The sequence below is a fragment of the Schistocerca gregaria genome, chromosome X, assembly GCF_023897955.1.
Source record: "Schistocerca gregaria isolate iqSchGreg1 chromosome X, iqSchGreg1.2, whole genome shotgun sequence".
NCBI lineage: Eukaryota > Metazoa > Arthropoda > Insecta > Orthoptera > Acrididae > Schistocerca > Schistocerca gregaria.
Genome location: NC_064931.1, coordinates 778,100,286 through 778,119,391, shown reverse-complemented (window position 1 = coordinate 778,119,391; position 19,106 = coordinate 778,100,286). Strand labels below are relative to the sequence as shown.

Below are 19,106 nucleotides of genomic sequence, written 5' to 3'. Positions count from 1 at the left end.
ATTCTATTTTAATATATATCTTGCAGTGGCGCCATCCCAGAGTCTTGAACAAAAAGCCGTGTCTGTCTGAAGTTACATTATAGAAAGCCACAAGAATAGTGTGTGGTAGCCTTTCATAACAATCTCATAAACAACTTTTTAAAGGTTTATTTAGGTTCAGAATATACAGGGTGCTCACAAACCTTTCATAACAATCTCATAAACAACTTTTTAAAGGTTTATTTAGCTTCAGAATATACAGGGTGCTCATGAACAGTCTGAAAAACTTGCAAGTGTGTTTTGCAGGAGGTATTGTGCTGTGAAATAATTGTTAAGAACCAAATTGATACATTGCCCCATTTCTGAGTTACTTAGCCACAAATTTCACCAATCAAGTCATTGCACTTGCAAACTCAAGCAGCCAGCCAGAGATACTGTTGCCAAACCTGATCTTTGTTCAACAACTTGTAACTCATGGACCCACAGAGGTCTGTGCATTACGGCACTTTAGTGCATACAAGTACTCTGTGTACAGTGTCTTACGAAATTAGAATAACCTATTCAAAAGAATAATAATGTCCAGAATCACAACAAAAAGCAAAAAGCTGGCTAGATTAAAAAATGCTTTCATTTGTGATTATGTCCCAAAATAAATAAAATGCATAACAGATAGGGAAGCTTACTTTATTAGAAAATTGAAAGTTTCTTGTTGACAACTTATATTTGACAATCAGTTCTATGATCAACTGCATTGTATGCATATGAGACACCTTATGCTTTAAGAGGAACTATATAATCTTCATTATTTGGATTATTACTTTTCACACTGACAATACTTTGAGTAACTCACATAACGCAGCCCTGCTTGAGAATGCTTGTTAAGTTTCGGATATGCAAGCAACATACATTTGAGCGAACAAATATAATAATGTACAGTCATACCCGGCACAGATGAAACTAAAGCTGCCACACAGAATTTCAGAGGAATACATTCAAAGAAAATAAAATATTCATCAAAACATGCTTTATGACACAGGTGGCACATTTTGAAACATTGTAAGTGTCTCTGAAGCGCTAGTGGCAATCCAAATTCTGTAAAATCCAACCTGAAACAAAACATTTTTATCAGTAAATGTTTGCTTAAGAATGTCAAAAACATCCTATAATAAACAAGGATAACATAAAACCTCTCTGCCTAGTACATACAGTATGCTTGAGAAGCCATTAGACATAAGTTGGTTGGTTGGTTGGTTGGTTTGGGGAAGGAGACCAGACAGCGAGGTCATCGGTCTCATCGAATTAGGGAAGGACGGGGAAGGAAGTCGGCCATGCCCTTTGAAAGGAACCATTCCAGCATTTGCCTGGAGCGATTTAGGGAAATCACGGAAAACCTAAATCAGGATGGCCGGACGCGGGATTGAACCGTCGTCCTCCCGAATGCAAGTCCAATGTGTAACCACTGCGCTACCTCGCTCTGTTTACACATAAGTCACAGTTATTTTTGGATCACCACTTCTTATGACGCAGTCTAAAATGAACTTCCAAAAGTTGATTTTATGAAGTGCATTACGGATAACAATCTAAACCACAGCTCTAGCTATATAACATGGTGATATGTACCCTCAAAGTATACAAAGATCTCTGGCAGCTGTTGCAAGCTGCAGCACTATGATAAAAGTTACTGACAGTCTCGACCATGTAAGCATAGATTATGTCACTAACAATAAAGCAATTAAGTTAAAGATGGGATGTTTCTCATCTGCACCCCAGTGTTGTAGGTGCAGTTATATTACTGAACTATTTACTACCATTTTAATTCATTATTACTAGTGAGTTTCTGTTATCACTTTACTGCTTTTACATTTCTTTAAGAAGAGCTAACAACTGTATATGTACAACCTGAATACATAATGATGCATAATGTGGATAAAACTTCTTACAAAATATAACTCAGTGGATTTGGTGTGGATATCAGGGACTTTTGAGTGTATCAAAAGCTGCTAAAGTTTCCATTCCATCGTTACAATGGGAAAAGCAATAATAATTTCTAGCTCAGATGGTGTTACAAACACTCACATGTGATGGATAAAATACCCTGATTCAGTCTTATTTAGCTGTAAAATTTGCAAGAATCGGATTTTCTTGTTTTATTTTTCAAAGACTTGCTGATAATTCTGCATGTGAATGGAATATATCTTGCTGGGTAATTTACTAGAAAGACAGTTAAGTCATGTCTCGCTGAAGCTCTGATATCATTAATTGAGAAGCAAGTCTTCTTCACACTTCACCTGTAGTATATTTTGAAATTATTTATCAGTAAACTGGATACATAATTCAGTTTCTTTTTCAGATGTTACATAGTCTTCCGAGGAAGAAAGCTTATTCCTGTCCCCATCAACTGAAACATTTAAGTAGGTCTTTTCCTCACACTGCATTTACATCAGTGGACTAATTACAACATATGATGAGTGAAATCAGAAAAAAATAGATGAACACTTAGCAAGTACTGAAAAAATGATCTGTTTTAGTCTTCATATACATGGTATGCCAGGAAAAGTTTTCACCAATAAAATCAATCCATAATAATTAAAGCCAATGTGAAGAAAAATGCTTTTCTGCTATTGTCCACAGGGCCTGAAAAATACTGTTTATGTTATGGACACTTTTATCATGTTTCCCATCTTTCAAAATTTTGTTTCTATATTGCACATAATAGCTACAACATAAGTCTCTGCTCCTTCAACTTCTGTTATCTTTGTCTGCAACAAATCACTCATAACTTCTGAATAATATTACACTGGGTGCTTCCACTTCAAACATAAGTTGTAAACTATGGCTACTAGGACACTGTCATCTACTCACAGTATTGCATACCTGAATTGCTTCTTTACTCCAGAATGAAATTTTCACTCTGCAGCAGAGTGTGCCCTGATATGAAACTTCCTGGCAGATTCAAACTGTGTGCCGGACTGAGACTCAAACTCGGGACCTTTGCCTTTCGCGAGCAAGTGCTCCAACGCACAAGGCAGAAGTATCGAGTTCGAGTTTCGGTCCGGCACGTGGTTTTAATCTGCCAGGAAGTTTCATACTTCTTTATGCACCATTCCCATTTTATCAATGCTTTGTACAGCCATTGCCCCCAACTAAGTAAAAATTTCTGATGTGGCTTTAACTAAACGTAACCCCCATTTTAAAGTACCTGGTCATCATGTGGTGTAATCCATTTCTATAGCATTAAGGAACATGTAAAACGAAGTTCTACCTTACTACATCAACATACGCTTTTGGAGAGGAAAGTCTACATCTAAGCATTGTTTAACACATTGTTCTAATGTTTGAGTGGCATTCTCTTTCTGTTATTAGGTTATCTTCTATGTTGTGTGGTGTACCACATCCCTTCAGCAGAGTGACATATTCTACTTAGGTGACAAATGATTGTCATGATCACTAAACCATATAATAATTCTGTGGTTAGAAAGTAAGCTGTTCATACCACCACCCAAACACACATGCCGTGACAATACTGAATGACACCACAACAGAACTGAAGAAATCTAATGAACTGTCAAAACTGTCACAAATCTGATATCTGGAATCAAGCTGTACAGACAACCAATGTTCCCTGTTACTAACTGTTGTTATACATTGGGATTCAATATAAGGAGTTGATGAAAGAAGATGTATTTCATATTCATTTGTAGAAAGTTGCAAACTGATTGAAGTTGATCATATTTCAGCACAAGAACAACTCCAGTGATAACTATGTCTCTCACACTGCCCAGAATGGTCCAAGAAGAAAATTTAACTAAGGGTGCAGTAGTTCAGAGCTTCCGGATACGAAGAAATCGGAATCTGAACACACATATATTGAAAGGGGAACACAGCAGCAGTTGTTAGAGCTTGCAATGTCCTCTCAGCTCCACGCAGCACATTTGGAGCACACATCGAATTTAGCATTGTGAACAGTGTAGTCTTCAACTCTTACTTATACTTTACTTTTATTTTTATTGTAAGGTACAGATGTTTTGAAAGATAACATCTGTGTTTTGATTAATTCACAGAACCAATAATTTCTTTCACTAAAGCATTTATATTCTCTGCAGTAGCCTGTTCTGTCTTCAGCTTCTTAACCTTTGATTAAAACTTACCATACTGCTCGAATGTTAGGGTATTGTTCTTTTTCTGTAACAATTTGTCTTCTATATCTGCTGCCAATGAACATTTTGCATAAGGATCACAAAGACAAGATAAGAGAAGTTAAGGCTTGTATGGATGTGTATAGACAATCAATTTTCTCTCGGTCCATCTGCAAGTGGAATAGGAAAGGGAATGACTAGAAATGGCACAAGGTATCCTCAACCATGCACCATCTAGTGGCTTGTGGAGTACATACGTAGATGTCAATTTCCAGGGAGAGATGTGTACTGTGATTATAAATTTATTGATCATGAACCATAGATTAAAACTGAAGAAACTGCAGAAGATAAGAGTTTAAGGAAATAAGACAAGGATAAATTGAAAGAATCACTGGTTGTTTGCAGTTTCAAAGGATGTACTGCAGTATTGGTTGCCATCCGGTAAGCGGCACTTTAAAATAAGTTTAAACCACATTTCCTACAGCTGCCATTGTGGTATGAAGGCACAGCCAAGAACGCCTATGCTGCTGCCAGTGACATGAAAGCATCCCCTGCAGCTCCAGCAGCACGCCTACTTAGGTTCAAACATTGATACAGAGAGCACATTTTCTGGTTTTGTCATTTCATAATATTTACATACTTTCACAGCGGTCAGGGCTCGTCATTTACAGAATACTCATTATATTGATGACTGACTGAATTGTAAACCTGTGTATCTGTATATATTTCAACACTCAACTCTACTGTTAGTAGCTGACACTGCAACTACAGCAAACAAAGTTTTGTATCATTTTACTATTTGATATTAGATGTAGAATAAACTAATATCTGAATTCTCTGTCCATGAACAGCATCTGTTCCTCGCTCCTATATCCACTAAAGAACCAGAAAGCATGCAAAGGAAGTTACAACATACTTGCAATGAGGATGGGATTAGTGGAACCAGGAGCTTTGGACATCAGAGCACGACTTCTTTTTCTTTCTACTGAATAACAACAGAATTGTTGCCACCAGTTTCTTGCGTCGTACAAGCACAAGTATCCAAGCAGCAAAAAGTGCCAGAAACTTAGAGTTCTGCTGCCACCTTTGCCCTTCCGACAGTTCGATGGAAAGAGTACATAACACAGCTGCAGCAACACTTCGACACCTACAAAATCACAGGTGCATCACCTCATGCATTTTTCTTTTCATGTGCTGGAATGTACATATACCATTTATTAGTGAAATTATTTCCCCTCAGTGAGCTCCAAACCCAGCCCTACAAGGTCATAATTGAAAGATTATGACGAATTTTTTGAGAGTCAAATAAGGGTTCCTGCAACATGTATAAATTTTTCTGCACACAACATCGTAGTGACTAATTCTACAAAAAGTGGACTGTGGGATTGCAGGGCATAACTAGAGACTGCACATCCAGTTGCGTCTGTGGTGCTACTTATCAGGATGAAATGCTTCATGATGCTATTATTCAAATTCTATCAGACCAGAGTGAATGCCAAAATACTAAAGAATCAGTGATGTCCTGAAAGTTATAAATGTATGTGAAGTTCAAGATTTAGCCAAGCAAGATTTCTGTCTGCCAGTTACTACTTCACTTGAGATGAACAACCCATGTCCCAGCCACAGCCATGGCCCCAGCACTTGAAAATCAGCACTGCGTAAACAAGGCCAGACAGAAAACTACGTATGGAGTTTGCCGTGCCAGTGCAATGCAAATTCCACTGCTTCAGCTCCATGCAAAGCCAAGTCGTGTGAAATTTTTTGTCACCGTTGATCGGAAGAATTCCTTCTTCAGGCAAGCTGAATGAAATTTTTGTCAAAGCAAGGGACATACAAAACCAGACTGCTTGCAAAAGACTAGAATGCACCTCCTATGTTTCACATGGAAATAATGCAAAGCAGGAAGAGATGGAAATAAATGTAATTTCATGTTCACATTCTGCACCACCACTAGCTCAAAAATCAGACAGGTAAAGATGCAGAAAACACACACATATGTGTATTCAAAGTGAATACCACACCTTTTAAACAGTTTCTCCCAATGTCACAATTCGTGAAAGTGTTCTGGTGTGTGCACGGAAATAGAGAACAGTTTTTCTTAACACAAACTGGACAATTGTATTCAGAGAACACACTGCAAACTGTGGATCACACTGCAAATTTGTAAGCAGGCAGTGCCTTTTCAACTAGCTTCTGTCACTTAGCTTGACCTAGGTACATATGAAAAAATGCGGACATCAAGTCTGCATCTCACTGCCTACAACGGCTACAGCATTTCAGTGCTTGGAACATGCCACTTAACTGCAAAATACATGAACACAACTAATAAAGTATCTTTCACTGTAGTTTGCTCATGCACATGTTCAAATATTTTTGATATGGATGCGTTTGATTCTTTCGGATTAGACATATAAAACAATGTGCATGCAACTGACACAGAAGTTTCCCATGCTGCAATTCAACAACTCTGTAACAAATATCAACACATGTTCGATGATACTCTAGGATGTCCAAAAGATTTTCACATTCACATTAAGCTGATAGCTAATGTGCAACCTAAATTTTGCCATGTATGCCCTGTGCCAAATGCATTATGTGACAATGTTGCTATGGAAATTCAGAGACTAGAATCCGTTAGTATCTTAAAACCTATTTCAGCAAGTTAGTCGGCACCATCCTTAGCCATAATTCGTAAACCAAATGGGAATATATGTCTTTGTGTGGATTTCAAACACAGGGTAAATTCACAGTCAGTTACTGATTCTTACCCACTCCCACATATTAAGGAAATTTTGGATCACCTAGCGGGAACACAGTTGTTCTCAAAAATTGACCTTGCAGATGTCTATCTTCAATTTCCATTGAACGACAAGACAAAGAACATTTTTGTTGTGAATACTCATGTCAGCTTGTTTGAATATCAATACCTACCTTTTAGAAGAGCTTATGTGCCTGCATTGTTTCAAAAATTTCTCAAAAAGTAATGTACAAGGTGCCTTCTTGTTTTAATGACCTTGATGACATAATCATCTCCAGACAAACATAGGAACAACATCTTAAAAATTTGGAACGTCTTTTTCAAGTTCACATTGTGATGGGTCTCAGATCTAATATGCAGAGATGTTCTTTTTTCAACACAATGATTGTATACTTAGGATATACCATCAATGTCAATGGCACTCGTCCTTCGACAAAACATTTACATGCAATCCAGAACTTGTCATCTCCTAAGAATTTACATGAACAGCAAGCTGTTCTCAGAAAATTGACTTATTACATAACATTCATTCCTACTGCAGCACAAATGGGCGCAACTCTGTACTTCCACAAGACACAAAGATGTTTTGAGAATGAGATTTTCACTCTGCAGCGGAGTGTGTGCTGATATGAAACTTCCTGGCAAATTAAAACTGTGTGCCCGACCGAGACTCGAACTTGGGACCTTTGCCTTTCGCACCGAAAGCACAACTCACGTCCGGTCCTCACAGCTTTACTTCTGCCAGTATCTCGTCTCCTACCTTCCAAACTCCTGCAGGAGAGCCAGTGTGTGTAGTGCCAACAGTAAAATTCGGAGGTGGTGGTGTTACGGTGTGGCTGTGTTTTTCATTGAGGGGGCTTGCATCCCTTATTGTTTTGCATGACATTATCACAGCACAAGCTTACATTGATGTTTTAAGCACCCGTCTTGCTTCCCACTGTTGAAAAGCAATTTGGGGACGTCAATTGCATCTTTCAACATGACCGAGCACCTATTCATAATGCATGGCCTGTGGCAGAATGGTTACACTTTAATAACATCCCTGTAATGGACTGGCCTGCATAGTGTCCTGACCTGACTCCTACAGAACACCTTTGGGATGTTTTGGAACACCGACTTCGTGCCAGGCCTCACCGACCAACACTGATACCTCTCCTCAGTGCTGCACTCCATGCAGAATGGTCTGCCATTCCCAAAGAAACCTTCCAGCACCTGACTGAACATATGTCAGTGAGAGTGGAAGCTGCCATCAAGGCTAAGGGTTGGCCAACACCATATTGAATTCCAGCATTACCGATGGAGGGCACACGAATTTGTAAGTCATTTTCAGCCAGGTGTCCAGCTACATTTGATCACATAGTGTATGTGTACAATAAGCAGCACAGACAAGAAGAGAAGATTTCAAAGTGTAGTGGCCGAGATGAATCCTTAATATTAGATGGGTAGATAAGATAACAAATGAAGAGGTACAGAAGAGAAAAAAATATTTGTGGTACATTATCATCACCAGACAGAACTGGTTTTAAAGAACATGCCCTGAAGCACCACAGAAAGTATAATTTCGTTATGCAGGAAAGTGTGTGGGGTAAAAATTGCTGAGGGAAATGAAGACTGGACTGCAGCAAGCAGGTCCAAAAGATATTGGTTGAAGTAGTTATGCAACATGACGAGACTTGCGATGTACAGACTAACATGGAAAGGCACATCGGCTTTATGTTCAGACTGAAGATGATAATATAGTACTACTACTAATATTACTACTACAACTTCAACTATCTCTAGGTATTTTTTTAACTAACTGTTTTTCTGATCCATTTTTTAGACGAGGCCTGTTCACCGATTGTTTGTACGAACTGAGCAACTGGCCAGCTCGCAGCAACATACGATGGGTAAGGAGCAGTGAGGGGAGCGGCAGTGGATCATCATACCTTCTAAAGATTCTACAGCAGATTGTAATTTAACACTATGATGAAGTCAAGAACATGGGGCAACTAATTATGGAACATGATGTTTCTTACAACTGATGCAGATCTATGATGACTGCTGTTTTAGAGCAAAATCAAACTGACAGGTTTGTATTTCATAACCATTTTATTTACATTTTTGAAGATAAAAATATTACATATTTTCTTTTACCCTAAAGCATCAATATCTGGTATCACTTTTTGAGCACTCCTAATCAGAAGACAAGGTTTTAAGGGGAGCCAGAACGGTCCATCTCCTCCATGTTAATTTTAGCAAATAGAAGGAACATTTTTTTAAAAAAAACCATTAAACATATTGCTCTGAAATTTGGACTACATGTTCAGTGAATATTTCTCTACAAAGTTATAATGACATGTTAAGAAATATTTATTGGTTTCTGTTTTACAATTTTTTTAAACACATGCTTATTTTTTCTCTCTAAAATTTTGCACTTTTTCTTCTATAACTCTTAAATTATACAATTTTTTTTTTACAATTTGTTATAAAAATGAAGGGAAAGAAGCTAATCAATATTGTGTATAAATTTCATTGATATGCTGTTACCAGGTTTTGAGAAAATGTTCCACAAAGATGAAAATTTTAAAGTTACGGCAAATGGCGCCCCATATGATGGATTATCAGCATCCTCTTCTTTTTACTGTGTTAGTTTCATTTTTACTGGTCTTTTCTTCCCTTTTGCTGCATGTTGTAGGCTTTTGTCTCTTCTTCCTGCACCTCTTAGTCTTTCTTCATTAGTTAGAATTCACTTAGAAGGGTGAAACTTGATTTGTTTTATTCAGAAAACTCCAAGTAATTTTATAATGGAAAAAAAACAAGAAACGTAATTTTGGCATTTTCATCGTTCTGGCTCCCCTTAAATTTATGTATGTTAGTGAACTTCTTTCGGTAGATTTTGTTCTCTTCATAGCAGAAAAAAATCTTCTCTGATAAGTATGTTGATTCGAACATCCATATAACTGTAGCTGCAGATTTGTAAATTTGTGGAATTTTGTCTTGAGGAAATTTTTTTATGAAAGTCTGCAAGATTAATTTTATTATTAAATTTGTCGTGCAACTGCCTGTCACATTGTAGGCCTGTTAAGTTCTACCTGCAGCTCAGTTTCAACAGGCCTATGTCAATTGAAAAAGGAAGTGACAAGACATTAAACTTTTCGTTCAATTCTGGAAACAGACCTAAATTTCGTGGAGAAGATCACTGAGTATATTGTGATGCTGTTCAAAATACATGTCTCCTTCTATAGTTACAGACGACGACTTGAGAAAATCAGCATGTTCCCATTTCCTAGTCGTCTATTCGACAAACAGAGTTTCATCTTAAAGCCCTAAATACAGTAATACATCTCTGAAATTAACAAGTCTATGCCAAGTAGTGATAAATTCAAAACATTCATATGGTATGAAATATCACTGAGGAAGGTCACACCTACTGTCTACCGTTTGTTTTTCAATTCAGCAACAGGTTGCCACTCATGTCCATAAATATATCTATTTCACTCCAAAGTTCAAAAATTCTTAAGGACTTTACATCGACTCAGCCAACGTATTTCACTGTGAAATGATGCATCACCATAAGTGCTTTCCATGTCTTCCAGAAAGACTTTGAACTAGCGATGTTTCAGAGCATGAGTGCAGATGAAACTTGTTGTACAAGTCATGCTCTTCACTTCCCTCATATTCACATTCCTAGCACATAAGTTCTCTTGATGGAGAATGCAATGTATTGGAAAAATCTCATGTGGACAGGCAACGATTTCAGCATCTCTCATAAAGAGGCCATGAAACATATTTCGCCCAACCATAACCACTACACCGTACATGGCCATAGAAGTGAGTTTCTTCTATTGCAAACCCATATTTGCAACACTCCCTCACACCAAAGAGAGAATACCTGCCCTTGTTGTAATGTGTTTCATCAGAGCCAAGTCCGGATAGCCTTCTCTAGTGATGTCACTACACTGCCAATTGAGCAGTCTGAAATGTATATGCATTTATCCAATGCCAATGAAAAAGCAATTTTATTTTATTTTTTTATGTTAGGAATTGAAAACACATGAAGTCAAGATTAATTATGAGTTTCGGCTAACAATCTAGCCATCTTCACATCTAACATCCAAAACAGATTTTTTCCTCCTGTTAGCAACACGTAACAGCTTACAGAACTATGCATAACATTGCCACAGGGTTCAGTAGTATACACACCAATTAATTACAAAATACATCAATAAAACATTCTTGACTAGTGGATGCTGTTACAGCTTCAGCCATCAGTCAAATCGTTCTTACAATAACTACATCCACACATGATACAATTATGAACAGCTTTCCATCGTTCATGGCCAGTGTAGTTGAATGATGGTCATAAAACCAAAAATATACATTAAAATAGAGGATGCAGTGAAAATAAAACAATATTTTCATAAAAAACTATCCACTAAAATGACAATATGTAAAAGATATCATCTTACCGAAGGTGTTATGTTGTTACAACTTTGCAGCTGACACAATCAGTATTTACATCATTTTGTAATAGATATCACCATACATGTGTTGCTGTAATGTGGTACATGTGAATAGTGTGGCAGCTGATGTCCATTACAGCATACAGGAGACACGACATTTGACATATACATAGTGTACAAATGTGTTGCGGGTACTGTGGGGGAAATGGGGACTGATAGTCTCTAGGTTTTGAAACATTTCTCGAGACGAAGACTGCTATGTTGGTTATATAACTTACATAAAATTACATATGTATTAACAATTTAAGGAAGAAGATGCAAATTTAATGAAAATTAAATAGTTGACACCAGTACAGCTCATCTTACTGTTACACCAACAGAAGTTTTACGATAATCACTAGCATGATAGGAATCTGCTGACTTCATATAAAACAAGCTATTTAATTTTACATCATACTTTAGCATTTTGATACTATTTTTACTTTTTATACATTTCTCCACAAAGAAAGAAATGATAAGGTGTGGTCAATTTTTAACACTGTGAGCCACAACTGAGGTGAAACTAAGGATAGACAATTTTTCTGTAATTGTGATGGTACTATAATAACAACAGATTATATGGTCATTAAACTGAAAAGGAGGTAATATCTGTGACAATGAACACCATGAAAGAACAGTATTTTTTAAAACTTGTTATGCTGTATGACTTAATAATGAACGTGATTTAAGGAGCTTCGCTCATTTGCAACAGTATGAATCATAAAGGAAGTCGAAACGACATCTGACAATTTTTATGCCTTAGCAGTGGTACTAGATTACAACAACAGATTCAGTTTATTAAAATGAAAAAATACAAAATTTCTGACAATGTAAGTAATATACAGAGATTATAAAAAATAATAACTGCATATAGGTCTGTGGCTGCTTGCTTATCAAGTGTATACATCAAGGTGCAATACTTAGGTTCCTTGAATTTATCGTCATCTTATATATTCGATGTACCATTGCTCAACATCCATCAACAGAAATATATGTATTTGTAACTAACTTTGTACCATAATCTACAACACGGTTGCCATTGCCACTCTTATGAGAAAAACTTTACATTATCAGACTTTATACAAATTCTCAAGTGCATCGGTGACTATTAGTCACAGCAGTTGTCCACATGTAGGTGGTTGCATTGTCCAAAGCCTAAATTCAAATCGATAGAAGGTGGAAGCCACTGCAACTTAATTGTTTTCCTCAGATAGGACCTAATAACAATATTTACATATGTCTGTATTAGATTTGCAGTACATACATGGAAATGAATATTTTCTTGTGCAGTATATACATGGGATTGAATATTTTTCATATTCAAAGGCTAGTTGTCAGTATTCCGATACCTTGACTATCGGCAACCACTGAACCATAATTCATTCTGCAGTTACATTGCTAGTGCACTTACTTACATCTCAACTTCCATAGGCATGTAAAGCTTACAAATATGTAGGGTAGATTACTAGCAACTAGCACTCGTAAAGACTAAATCAATTATAATTTATCACCACAGTAGTTAAGTTGCCCGGGATCTAGGTTATACCAGGATGTACTCTCTGAACTTCCATAGGTATATGCAGCTTATAAATATGTCATACATAGTACCAGCAACTAGTGCTCACAAAGATCAAATCACTTATAATTCAAGATCAAAGTAGAAAAATTGTTTGAGGCATGGATTATAACATGACATAATAGGAGAAACAACACATCTGAACCATTCCCCAGGATGACATATAATATTATAAATCTGTATTAAGGCGAGAGAGTAAATAACAAAATATGAACCGTAACTGTCATATTGAGTGGTGTCCTTCAAAAAACCTAATATCATAATAGCCTTCAGAACCGATAATACCCTGAAATTGTGTCCAGAAAGAATTAACATGAAAACTCAGGAATTTAGCATCTTAATTGTGGAAATTGCAAGCAGGTACACATAGACCAAACAGGCTGCACATTTAAAATAAGATTCTACGAACATATGTATAAGAATAATATTCAGCCTCTGGCACCTATTTGAAAACAATGAACCATACTGTTCATGACAAACAAAAACAAAGATTTTGCATAATGTCTCAAAAGACATAAAAATTGATTTTTTAGAGGACAGAGAGATTTGCAGTCATAGTGAAGGTATACCAGATCGGATACTGATCAATCAATTAGAGTTCAATCATAACTTTATAAGTATTTTGATGAGTTTCTGTGACTCAATACAGTCTGCCATTATTCCGTATCATTACAATGTATCATTATTCTCTAATCTACCATGTATACACAACCTAGGCCTCAGGTAACTTTAGAACCAAGACTGTGAATGACAATTTCATTTGATCATAAGAATACTACACAATATTAGTACAGTAATGCATTCATATGTATAATGTGCCTTTGAAATATTTTGTAGTATTTCAGATAGAAATGGTACCAAATTGCTGTCTAGTCGTATACCTGCTATATCCTAGAACTTGGCCAACTTCACGCTTTAGATGCCAAATGACGATCTGAGTTGTTCTAGCTGAATGCTAGATGCTGATAATACAACCATGGATTTATACATCTTACATACCGGAGTACAACCAAGGATGTATACATCTTACACACCGGAGAAGACTCATGAACACAAATAACAAAAGAACAACAAATCAATACTATGTTGCTTTAATTAATACAGTCCAACAACCAAGACATCAAGTGACTTTCACATGTAGCCTTAAACTTCTATTATGTCCCTTTTCTAATACATATATATTATGTAAACTGTGGGCATACAGGAACATTATGTTTTTACTTGGTTTCAGATAAACTAATCACCTTGGTTTGTATCTCACACATGCCACAGCCCACACATACGACACCACCACTCAAGTTAATATTTTGATGATTACTCTCTTGCCTTAACACAGATTTACAATATTATAAGTCATTCTGGAGAATGGTGCAGTCATAATGACACTCCTATAATGCCCTGTTGTAACCTAGGCCTTGGGTAACTTTTGTATTTTGGCCTTGAATGATAACTGATTCGATCTTTGTGAGCACTAGTTGCTATTAGCATGTATTACAGATGTGTCATATTATACCCTGTCCTGGAGAAATGTATTGTTTTTCATATTACATACTATTACAACCTACACTTCAGGCAACTTTACTAATTTGGCTTTGGATGATAATTGATGTGATGTTTACAAGAGGTGGTTGCTGGTAGTAGGTATTACATATTTATATGCTGCCTATACCTATGGAAGTTCAGAGAGTACATCTTGGTATAACCTAGATCCTGGGAAATTTTATTACTTAGGCCATAAATGATAACCGATTCAACATTGATGAGTGATAGTTACTAGTAGTCTATATTACATACTTATAAGCTTTACATGCCTATGGAAGTTCAAAGACGTAAATAATCCTACTAGCAATGTAATTATACAATGAATTACAGTTCAATGGTTGCTAATAGCCACAGTATTAGTATAATCATGCCAAGCCCTTGAGTATTAAAAACATTCAATTCCATAAATTTACAGCATGTACAATACACAGATACATAAATATTATTTTATGCCTTGTCTTAGGAAGATAATTACATTTGCAATAGCTTTCACCTTCTACCAATTTGAACGTAGGCCTTGGGCAATGCTACCACCTACATGTATACTACTACTACTACTACTACTACTACTACTACTACTTCTTCTTCTTCTTCTTCTTCTTCTAAGTATCACTGACGCATTTGAGGAATTGTACAAAGCCCAATTTTGTAAGGTTTTTCTCTTAAGAGTGGGAATGTCAGCTGTATGATACAGTATGGTACAAAGTTAGTTACAAATACATACAGTGATGTGACAAAAGTCATCGGACATCAATAAGCACATACACAGATGGCAGCAGTAGTATTGTGTACCAAAGGTATAAAGGGCAGTGCATTGGGAGTGCTGTCATTTGTATTCAAGTGATTCCTGTGAAAAGTTTTCTGATGGGATTATGGCTGCATGACGGGAATCAACAGACTTTGAAGGTGGAATGATAATTGGAGCTAGACGTATGGGACATTCCATTTTGGAAATCATTAGAGAATTCAATATTTCGAGGTCCACAATGTCAAGTGTGTGCCCAGAGTACAAAATTTCAGGCATTACCTCTCACCACAGACAGCACAGTGGTTGATGGCCTTCACTTAATGACAGAAAGCAGCGGCGTTTGTGTGGAGCTGTCAGTGCTGACAGACAGGCAACACTGTGAAATAACTGCAGAAATCAATGTGGTACATACAGAGAAATTGTCTGTTGGGACAGAGGGACAAAATTTACCATTAATGAGCTATGGCAAAAGCAAGTGACTTTGCCAACTGTACAACATAGCCTGCAGCACCTCTCCTGGGCTCAAGACCATACTGATTGGACCATAGCCCACTGGAAAACTGGGGCCTGGTCACATGAGTCCCAATTTCAGTTGGTAGAAGCTGATGGTAGGTTCGAGTGTGGTACAGACCCAACAAAGCCACAGACCCGAATTGTCAATAATGCACTGTGCAAGCTGACGATGGCTCCATAATGGTGTCTGCTGTGTTTATATGGACTTGACTGCATCCTCTGGCTCAAATGAACCAATAATTGACTGTAAACGGTTATGTCCAGCTACTTGGAGACCATCTGCAGCCATTCATGGGCTTCATGTACCCAAACAATGATGGAATTTCTATGGATGACAATGTGTCATGTCACCACGCCACTATTGTCCATGAGCAGTTTGAAAAAAATTCTCAGCAATTCAAACGAATGATTTGGCTACACAGATCATCCAAAATGAATCTGATTTAACATTTATGGGTCAGAATAAAGGTCAGTTTGTCCACAAAATCTTGCACCAGCAACACTTTCGCCATTATGGATAGCTATAGGGGCAGAATGGGTCAATATTTTTGCAGGGGATTTGTAACTACTTGTTGAGCAAATGCCAGTACACTGGGCAAGAGCAAATTGTCTATCATTAGGTTCACCTCAATTGCGGCTCACAGTATTGCATATTAGCAATGTTCCTTATAATTTCTCTCTTTGTGAAGACATGTATTAAAAAGAAAAGTAAAAATATTTTGAGACAGGGGCTAATTGTAAAGTATCGAAATGATAAAGTATTACATCAAAGTCACACTATTCACATGTAGCATGTCACAGCAACATATGATCTCTTACAAAATGATGTAAATACTGACTGTGTGAGCTACTGAGTTAGTAACTACATAATGCCTTTGGTAAGACAATATCTTTCACACACAATCATTTTAGTGGATAGTTCTTTACAGAAATATTGATTTATTTTCACTGCCTATTCTCTATATTAATATATATTTTCAGTATTATGACCATCTTTCAATTACACTGGCCATGAATTATGAAAAGCTGTTTTTAATTTACTTTGTGTGGTTGTAATCATTTTGAGAGAGATTTTGACGATGTGTGAAGCTGTAATGGCACCAACACTAATCAAGAATGTTTTGTGGATGTATTTTGTAATTAATTGGTGTGTATACTACTGAACCCTGTGGCAATGTTATGCACAGTTTTGTAAGCTGCTTTGTGTTGCTAAAATGAGAAAAAATATGTTCTACATTTTAGATCTGAAAGTTGCTAGATTGTTAGCCAAAACTAGTAATTAATCCAATTAAAGGAGATTACATGATTTCATGGGTTTTCAAACCCCAACATAAATAAAAAATTTACAACAGATCATGTATCTCCTGGTTGACAATGCCAATATACTTGATAATGATATATTTTTTAAGAACCGTTCCTTTCCTAACATGTTATTAGTTATTTCTTCAGTTCTGTGTGGAATGATTCAATGACAAAAACTAACCACCTGAAACTCTTCATGTCTCCCAGGAGCTATATGCTCAGCTGTAGACACAAAACATGTCTACTCTGCTTCAGCTGAACTGCAATTGCTTTGTGGATCTGAAAAGCTATATGGTAACTTGCTCGAACTGCAGGTGCATTTTTTGAGTGTTCCTTCTGAGAACAAAAATGTACTGTCATAGTGAAACCATTGAGTAAAGTTATTCAGTCATTTAATTCTCTGCTTTTATATGATGAATACTTACTTCTGTCACATCCCATAACAGGGCTTTCTTTAATTTTTGCACCTCTGTTTCTTGCTCTTCACCTTCTGTGTGTGGTATTGTAATGCCTTTATAAACAGAATATTTTTGTTGTGTACAGAGTTTTGAACAGGATGTATATACATACAAGAGATGTATATACAGGAAGGGGGGGGAGGGGGGGAAGAAAAAGAAGTTACCGGATTTTTCCAGATTTTCCAGTTAAAATACAGTTTTTCCCGGGTGAAAGTACAATTGTTTCTGTCTTAAGTAACAATATACTTTCCCTCATCAATTCTTTGAATAATGAAGGGTTTTATACACTGGCTTAGAACTTTCCAGCACTTTAGGAAATCAAACCCAGCAAAAAACAACACGTTTTGTAAAGATCTTTGTTGCATAGCAACATTTACAGTGCATATCGTTGTATTACAAAAGTATAACGCAAATTCCACCGAATACAGCATGGTAATTTCCAAAGCACTGAAATCTAGAATGTGACACACTTTTGTCAGCCAATTATAGCACACGTCACATGATCTCGCCAGCCAATAACAACATCATTGTTAAGCAGCATGAACACACAAATAAGAAATGTTAATGGCTTAAATTAATATGCATACATACAGCAACAAGAAAAGCTAAGTTTTCACATATAATATTTTTGTCAAAGAGTTTTTGCATTTTTTCTGAGGGTTTAGTTAGGCAGGATCACAAGATCACAGCTTGAATTGAGCAGCTGAATATTTCTGACAAGCACGATTATAAATTTCACTGCTGTACATCGAAAATTTTGTAGGTTACGTGGCTGAATACGTGCTCTGTCAAGCACTTATTGTTTCATAAAAAAGCCAATTACGTGTGAAATTGCTCAAGAACTCACTTTGTCCTTTTTTTAGGATAATTCTACTACTATTTGCCTACATTTCTGCACAATTTGTAATCTATGAAGGAATTAAATGCAATATGACAAACTAACTTTCAAACTTGGTCTTTTTTAGCGTATGTTATCCTTTTAAGGTATATCAAACACAAATATGCCAGTAAAATTTTAAGCTTTGTTTCAGTGTTATTCTCTCATTTATGTTTTATAGCTGCATTATTATTGTGCAGTAGTGGGCTAAAGTAAAATTCTTTGTTACAGTATCAGTTCTTAGCTGTCAAAATTTAAAAAATTAACTGAGAACTAAAACAATGAAAAATCTCCATAATTCCAAAAAGTTCCTGCATTTTTCCTGGATTTCTTCCGGATGAAAAAATGTTTCCCGGTTGTCCCAGGGTGTGTACACCCTGTTTGAAGCATACTAAGCATCTCGACACAATCACATACCATAAACACACAAGGCATCGTGTAGCGACGTGCTGTAAAATGGTGTTGGTGTGTCTGACCTATGCTTCAGTGTTCTTAACTCAGCCATCAAACTACTTTTTAGCTATTCAAACATAGCTGTTCTCCATTTAAGCACTGTGCAGTTAGTATATACATTCACATCAGGACTATGCCAAATCAACTATGGTCATACCTCTGAAGGCATGTTCCCGATGGCACTTGTTTGCCCTTGCCCTGCACTATGTAATGGTGTCTAACTAGTGGATTTTACCATGGGTGCTCACTTCTCAGGCAGAGAATCTGTCTCGCGTGTGTT

At 36.7% G+C, this 19,106-nt stretch overlaps 1 protein-coding gene across 1 annotated transcript in view; it reads right to left on the bottom strand.

Annotated features, from left to right (window-relative positions):
- Positions 1-204: 204 nt before the first annotated feature.
- LOC126299446 (leucine-rich repeat protein 1-like) overlaps positions 205-19,106 on the bottom strand; it is a gene marked incomplete in the record, with an annotated part of 112,511 nt that continues 93,609 nt past the window's right edge. The window contains 1 exon segment of the mRNA XM_049991350.1: positions 205-1,085. Within this exon segment, the coding sequence (XP_049847307.1) occupies positions 794-1,085 (292 nt within the window).